We start from the raw sequence: 8,526 nt of genomic DNA, 5'->3' as shown, positions 1-8,526 counted from the left end.
CATATTAGATAGCTGAATGTAGTAGTCGGATGACCTATAAAATAATATGCCTACCAAGGAATACTGACAATGTTAAGTCCAATATTTATACCTTGTTTTTCTATGATTGTGGTGGAAGAATCTAAGGCCACTAATTTTTAAATATTCATCCAAATGGCACAAAGTGCGGGGTGTAGTTAGGGGTGTAGTGTAGAATTGCTGCTGAGTCTGTTCTAAAATTCAGAATATCAGATTTTAATAATCAAGGAGATAAGAGGATAAAAATGCTCTTATGTTTTTTAAAAATATTTATTTAAAAATAAGATTTCTAAAAATACAGTACATAGTACATTTCAAGAGAAGTAAAAACTCCACAATTTAAATTAAAAGCAATTTGCAAAGAAAATAGAATATTACATGAATAAAACAAAAATCACTAAAATAAATATTAAAAGCAGTATTGTTCTTAAGGTAGATACATAGTCTGTTTTCATTAGAAGAACCGGTGTAGACATCTCATCTAAACAATTTAGTATACCTCATAGTTCCCATCCACTTGTCACTCCCTCCCTCTCCTCAATGTACTCAGAATTCTCTTACCCACTCTCTTCCTTACTGCCACTAGCACTGGAAATGTTAGTGAATATTTTCATAGGCTAGGAGACAAAACAAAATGGCAGATGAGGCAGGCACACCCAGCAAGTTTCAAGGCAGGATCTTCCTAGGCACCTACAGTGCATACCCATTGTTAAAATTTGGGCAGTGTGTTTTCAATCAGGGATATGTGAGAATTGGAGCTGATAGCAAATTTTAGGAGCATCAGAATGACACAGGTGTTGTATAGTGATTAAACTTGCCAGACTAATTCCATGCACCCTGTTTTCCTCTCTCTGTCCTTGGCCTTATAACCCATTCGTCCAGATACATCTAACTGGGATGAATTTCTTCCTTCTGGACCTTTAGTTGCTTTTATTCTATCTATGTTGATTTTTTCTTTGCTTTTTAATAATCATACCAGAAGACAGCAAGCAGTGGCAAATTCTCTCGTATCTTTTCCTACTTGAGAAAAATGACTACACTCTGCCTTTTATGCAATGGACAAGCAGTGGAATTAAGAAACAATCGGCAACACTCCCAAGAGCCACAGTACTGCTCCCTCCCCTGTTTTCTATCTTATTTGCTCATCTATACTCACTTCATGCACATGAGCTTGTCAACCTTTTGAGTTTGAAACTTGGTTCTTTTTTCCAATTAGAATTTACTGCAAAACCATATTTTGCATCAGTATTCAAGGACAGCCATACTGAAGCTGCTAGAAACAACACAGGCATTTTCAGTGTGACTGTCTACTTTCCCAGTCAGCGGCATGGTTACTTGCTTGGCTGAGTGATCAGCCATGGCAGTTTCTGTTTTAAGGAAACACTGATAAGTGTTTGTAGAGCTTCAGGGGAAGAACAGAGAAGCCAGTCATAAGCAGCATTATCACACCTGACAATTCTATCCAGAGGACTGCAGTCTGCCAGTTACGTAAAATAAATGACTAACAAAATTAGTTTGTAAAACAAACTTACTCTAATTTTCAAGTATGGTGAGCAGCAGCACCCAAACTGCTTTTATGTGAAGTTCAACTGTCAGGATATTGGCTTAAATCAACGTACCTTTAGACTTCCTATTGGGAAAGTGTGTATGCATGTGTTTGTGATTTTTATGTTTTTAAAACTGTCCTTTAATTTCATTCTCATTTTCAAAATAAACAGATACCTGTATCATTATTTAAAGCCATTAAGGATTATACCCCCCACAGATATTAAATTCTTGACTTATAATTAAAAATGGACCCATAATTTGCCCTTTATTTTAGCATTTGATTGAACAGTTGTTAAAAGTGTCCAATAGAATAGACACTTATAGAAATAATTTTTTTCTTCACTGCTGAAGTAAGACCAAGGGAGGGAGGCATTTTTGAAAAGTGATTCAATAACCTTTAGTAGCTTCTGCCTATTTAAAAAAAAATACCTTATTAGAAAGTAGCCACATTAAAGTACAACATTAAAGCCCACACTAATCTGTATAACAAAATAAAAATAAGTCTAAGTAAGATTCATTTTCAGTTGACTCTCCTGAAAGTAAGCTGTCAATAGACTGGTCACTTCTCCAGACACAAACACGAGAAGCTCTCAGCCAACCAAAAAGAAAACTAACTCTTTGGTTCAAGAATTAAAAGCGTAACTCAATGCTAAAGTGAATAATAGCACCAGGATGTTTTAACTGTTCAGGTTGTAAAACACTAATTTCAGGCACAAGTAGGTTAAATATCATCCATCCACACTGGCTTGAACACAGCACTATCAGTGCGAAGATGCATCCTCCAACTGACAGCTTACAAACAACCAGGCCCTGTGATGAGTGAAACGGGCAGGCAAAGCACAGTGGAGGCATGCCTGCAGTTATAGCTGCTCAGGCTACATTTTCCCATATAAAGCTACTGAGATGAAAAATATGTTTTATAAGTGTAATTAGTTAATCACACAGTTGAGCAACTATGGGAAGCACTACCTGTACACATGAGGAAATAAATCAGAAAGAGCTTCAGAAACAAAGACCTCCAGCATCTCATGATCACCAACAGATTCCTTCTTTCATAACTAAGTTGTTGATGTTCTTTGCCATGAGACCCCTCAGACAGGTTCCAGTTCTTTTCAAACTTTGGGCAAGCTATCATTTCTCCTTTGTATTACAGCTAGTTATACTGCCATGTTATTTTTAACATGTGCATGCTAAACTGCTTCAGGTTAACCTATTCTACACAATTATGTGAAATTAAAAACAATCTCTCAAGAACATCTGGCCCACTAAGGAGAAAGAACAGTAAGAGGAGATCAAACAGCTCAAGCCAAATGCTTCCCAGAATGACTATGCAGGTATCTACACATGTCACAGGGCTCTACAGTGACATGGTGTCAGCGGGGACAAGGAGATGGCAAGGACAGTATTGGCTATCACAGCCCAGTCTCTAGTCAGCCCTTTTCAATGCTGACTCCTCATGTCCACCTGGCCTTTGTTCCATCTTACTAATGTCTCTGACTTTCTTAATCTAGTTTTTGGATATTCACTACTTATTGGTACCTGAACTCTACAGTAGACACAGGGGGAAAGCTGTAATATAGTAAAAGATGTGATCATGAAAAATCAGTATTGCCAATGACTTAGGAATTTTAAGCACTGAACCATGCACAGCAGCATATGCCTATGATCCCAGAATGTGGGAGGCAAAGGTAGGAGGACTCTGAGTGCAAAGCCAGTAAAACCCTGTCTCCAAATAATAATGATAATGATGATGATGATGACAATAATAATAATTTGCTTCAAATTATCACTAGCAGATAGTATTGCAACATCTAAAGAACTGATAAAATATTATTGGTTTTAACAAAATGACTTTTAAAAAATAAATCTTGCTTTTAAATGCATAAGGGTAATGAAAAAAGTGAGAAAAAATCACTTCTTGAAGTTAAATCATCACCATCATGAAGGTAGCAGAAATGCTAAATATTGGTTCATATAGTCAGTGTCAATACTGGCATAAAGTACTTCATGTAAACAGTTTCTAATACTTTCCCATGCTCTACTATAAAATACTGTAGAATCTAAGAACAGTTAAGCATAAATTATACTAAAATTTTTATTTGTAAGTAAGCTCCGAGCATGATACTTCCAACAGAAGGCGATCACAGATGTGGGTACTGAATCATGTTCTCATCTTCTTAGCTAATTATATGGTCAATAATATTAGCAAGTAGAATACACTAAGTTTACAGGACTTACTAATTATATTTGCCAATATTTGTAATTTCCAAAGTATTAGTCTAATGAAAGTCTCATGTCTTAAGTATTAGTAAATTACATAATTTTTGTAATAAATTCCCAATATATGTATGTATAATAGAGGTCATGTCAAAAATTGACATTCTGAAGTACTGTAGTTTAGTGGACTGTAGTTAGGCTATCTACTTACTGATACATGTCATACAAGAGAACTACCCAGAGAACAGACAGTCTAGACAGAAATTAGCATAACACTAATGAGTATTAGTACCAGATTAAGCTGCTGCAAGACAGATTGATTGTTTTTTAAGCAATACATGTAACATTCAAACTACCTATGAAGTAACACAGAAAACTGTGGCTTTCATCTAAACTCATTTGTATCTCCTGCTTGGACGTGTATTCTTAATTTGAGTCTCTGTGATTGCTGTTTAGAATTAATGTATCTTTCAAGCAAAACAGTTAATTACTTGTATGGAAATACCCAAAGTCTCATTAAGAATAGCTAGAATGAGCCACCATCTTTAATGGAACCACTTCCATACATTAATAAAATATTCTGAGATGTTCAACTCAGTTCTTCTGCATCTAGAGTATAGCTACTGTCTACATCCTCTTTCTGTCTTTTCTTGGTTCTTGGAAATAAATCCCGAGCATCTTGTGCACTCTGTTGAGGTATATATCAGTCCCTACTTTATTACTTCTAAAAGTAAATTGTCTTCTGAAAAAGAGGTTACTATGTTAGCTACAATTTAAATGGCTTCTATGTTAACTAAAACATTTAAAATTTTTATTCTCATGTAACATCTGCTAGCTTAGTAATTTGAAATGGAAGTCTGTTAACAAAGACTCCTTAGTTGATTGTTTAGTGTTTAGAAGATTTGAACTCAGTCCTTTGTTACCTACATCAAGCTTATCCAATTAGATATCAAAAAACTGTGTGTGAGACAATGAATGAATGAATGAATGAATGAATGAATGAATGAAGGGGAGGGGGCATGAGAGCCAAGGTATGTTTGTAGAGCATACAATTCTATGGAGTCAGGTGCTTTTTTTATTTACCTAAGTAGATCCATTATCCAAAATCTGGTCACCAGTCTTGTACAGCAAATACCCTTATGTACTGAGTGAGACACCTTGCAGGCCCAACTCTAATTGGTTATCAAGAATTTGCAGCCTGGTATTAACATTTTAATTGTAGAATCCCAAGAGGTGACTTTACTAATGTAAAAATACCATTTGACACACATTTTGCTAAAATTAAACAGGAAGTTTATAAACACCTCAATGCAACATAGCGATAAAGGAGCAATCTCCTTGCTCCATTGCTTCCTAAGACTCCACATGTGCAGTTATTCCCACAGTACTCAGAGTGACAAATAAAGGGGCGATTGAATCTATAGGGTTAACTCTCACTGAGAAAGTTTTTTAAAAAGCAAAGAAAAAAATAGTATTATTAACCAATTACTAATTATTTTAAGGCAATTGAGCCTGTGTGGGTGTGGAAGGATACCATCCCAAAATTGAATTGAAAAAATTAAATGTACTTTTTCTAAATACTTAGTAAAACATACCAGATAACAGTTACCATGGCAACTGTAATAAATGTTTTTGTTTTATAATAAAATAGTATTTTAAGTAAGTTTTTATAATGTTAACAAAATAAGTTGCCACAATAAGGTTTAAAGTAAAATACAAGATATAGCTTATCCTAAGCTAAATTTGTGACTGACAATAGAAAGTGTACAAGAATATATACACATGAAGCCAAGCACTTTACCTAGAAGGAACATCACCACAATAACACATTCATTTTTCAATTTTTATAAAACTTTACACTTTTATACATATATTCCTATAAGTTACACCTCTGACATGTTCATAGATTGGCAATACAACCCACTAACAGGATAGTAAAAGCCTCTAGAGCCAGAATAATTACATCAATTAGCCAAAAGAGGGCGCAGAAAGAACATAGGAGCTTAATCCCTAGGAAATGGCCAACAGGCTTTTCTCTAGGAATCTAGATAGTGATTATAAACCCATTCCTGGGGTTAGACATATACATTTGACAATACTGTGTAAGTATATATAGATATACTGCAATATAGATTCTTATGTAAATACATCAACAATAGCATTTCTGTAGATCAAACTAGTGCATTAAGTCCAATGACTAGTTAGGAAACTGCAGAGAGGGGTCAGGACCAGGGAGAGTAAAGAGAAAGGGAAGATAATGTGCCCAGAAGTGGTAAATGTAAGCAGACCAAATTCACAGCTCTCCAGCACGGGGAAGTGATCATCCCCACTACCTTGTGTTAGAGTCACTACTGCTCCAGAAGTATAAAGCAGTCTACAAAGCTCCACACTGGGCCTTCATTTGGCTCTGCTAAGGATGCTGTAGGTCTTCAGTGAACTGAATATGTATAGCTGAAGGCATTCAACGTCTATCTCCCAACATTATATATACACCACTTCCTTTTAATAACTGTCATCAGCCAATTTAGTTAATCAGCTTACATAAAATCCAACCTCTTTGCCTATACTAGAACATACTAATTTTAGGTTTCCTAACCTTTATAAATGTTTCTTATATTAAACTTACTATATATCTTAGCACCAATAAATATTTCCATCTGCCACTTATAAGTTTTTAAATAATAAACATAATTAGAACATGAAAATATGGTATTAATGGTTCTGCAAAGAGATTATTCTATTCAGGATATTTTATAAGACATTTACAGTATCTGAAAGAACTAGCAACAGTATTTCCCAGCTATGATTCCTTACTTTACAAATACTTTTAAGAAAAGAATGTATATGGTTCAAGAATGGTAGATTTGTTCAATATTCTTTTCAGGAAAAGGATACCCAAGCACACATGCATATGGATTTGCAGTATTCTAAATAAAAAAATTAAATCATACAAAATGTCTTTGTATACAAAAGACTCATGTTTGTTAAAGGATCATCACTACTATAGATCATTCTATTTTATGACAATTTCCTGACATAAATAAAAGGTCTCTAGAGTGATGCAAATTATAACTAGCCAATGGAAATTCAATTTTAACTTGGGTGATTACTGGTACATAAATTTAGTGACTACTTTTAAACTTTGATATGAGTTGACCAGCATCTATTCTATAATATATAAACCTTCAGTGTGCACAGTGAGATCTTGTGGCAAATAAATAAAAGTATACATACTCTGAAAGCAGTTTTCCTCTTTACATTGTACATTACACACCATCCAGTTTAGCATTTAAAACATCTGATTTCTAATATAACTGCACTTGAAGAAGTAACTGAAATTATTGCAAACTTTCTACTCTTTTCAGTCATTAGAATCTTAGGGTAAAACAGAAATATATGCCTGACTGGTCACAAATTTCTCCTGGGAGTAAATATTCTACAAATATTCTAATAGCAATCAATGACTGCAGCAGAAGGGAAAAGCATCTCTCCTTTACAATAAGGTAGTAGTCGGTACACTAGACCGGTGGTGCCATCTGTGTATTTGATGAGGAAGAAAGAGGAGCATCAGAGAGCTGCTCCTAGGCAGGCACTGCCCCTTGTTGTTCATTGCATTGTAAAAACCCTGCCGAACATATAAAAACAAGTAGTAACATCATTTCAACTTATATTCAAAAAAAGAAAATTTGCATATAACAAAGTGTATCCAGTTTTGTAAACTTGAAGAATTAAATTCAAATTTGGTTAGTACTGCTTAAAGGTAAACAAAAAACATCTCAAATTCCCTATAAATTAAAATTTAAAGTATTGTGAGTACTGAAGAAAATTTATGTACAACTATTTTATCCCAATCACTGCCTTTTGAGTATAGTAACAGAAGCATTTAAAGAAATCCTGGTGGAAGGCTAATTTAAAAGTAAACATGCTTTTAAAACTTAAATATAGATCTTGTATTAGTCCCACAACAGGATCAAGATCACTATTAAAATGAAGCCTGGGGCACATTATGATGCCTAAGATTGGTGGGTGGATTTTAATTGACTTGAAGACTGTCATAGTTCTATTCTCATAAAACCTGTAACGCATTTCCAGCATGGAGGACCCATCTGTGCCCACCATCCATCTGTTTAGACGTGATTGGCAAAGTGGTAGGGAACTCTCAGTGGTTGCCTCTGCCTGAAAGGAATGAACCACAGGATCTTCCAACGAGTGCCAAAAACTTCTGAGAAGGTCTGCTGCCATGGCTTTCGGGGCCGCGATCTACAGAAGACAGCATTATTAGTGAAAGACAGCACTCCCATGGTGCACTTCAGTCAGCTAAAACAATACAGGTTGGCTGGGGATCCATTACTGGACTCTGATGCATTGTGTCTCAGCACCACAAATACAGCTTTCCTTTCAATGTGGCATGCAGCTGAGCTTCAGCTCTGGAGAGCAGATATTGTATCTGCATCGTCAATCAACCTAGGGTAACTCTGGAAGCAGAGGAGACGCTCAGTCTAACAGAATGCATGTCAACAACACAGTAGCAAATCTCTTTTGATGTACTTTCAGGACAAACAATTTAGCTTACTTCTGTGAGACAGGGAACAAGAGTGATCAGTACTCATTTTGTTTAAAAGCTCTCATGGCTGAAAGACCCTACTATAAAACTGGGATATGCCTGTCTAGCTTGGGCAGCAAACAGGACAGAAAAAAAAGCATCAATACATTAGTTTCCTACTATTAAAGTAGGCACACAAT

General features: G+C 35.4%; 1 protein-coding gene across 2 annotated transcripts in view; it reads right to left on the bottom strand.

The window, feature by feature from the left end:
• Positions 1–4,757: 4,757 nt before the first annotated feature.
• The window catches only part of ZDHHC21 (zDHHC palmitoyltransferase 21), a 47,797-nt gene continuing 44,028 nt past the window's right edge, over positions 4,758–8,526 (bottom strand). For both annotated transcript variants that reach the window (XM_080940245.1, XM_080940246.1), the window contains exon 9: positions 4,758–8,043. In XM_080940245.1, the coding sequence (XP_080796371.1) occupies positions 7,911–8,043 (133 nt within the window). In that variant the 3' untranslated portion in view covers positions 4,758–7,910. The remainder of the gene's footprint in view (positions 8,044–8,526) is intronic.

This window comes from Micromys minutus, assembly GCF_963924665.1.
Source record: "Micromys minutus genome assembly, chromosome: 28".
In the NCBI taxonomy this organism is placed as follows: domain Eukaryota; kingdom Metazoa; phylum Chordata; class Mammalia; order Rodentia; family Muridae; genus Micromys; species Micromys minutus.
Note: the sequence above shows the minus strand (reverse complement) of the source record. Positions and strands in the feature narration are given on the sequence as shown.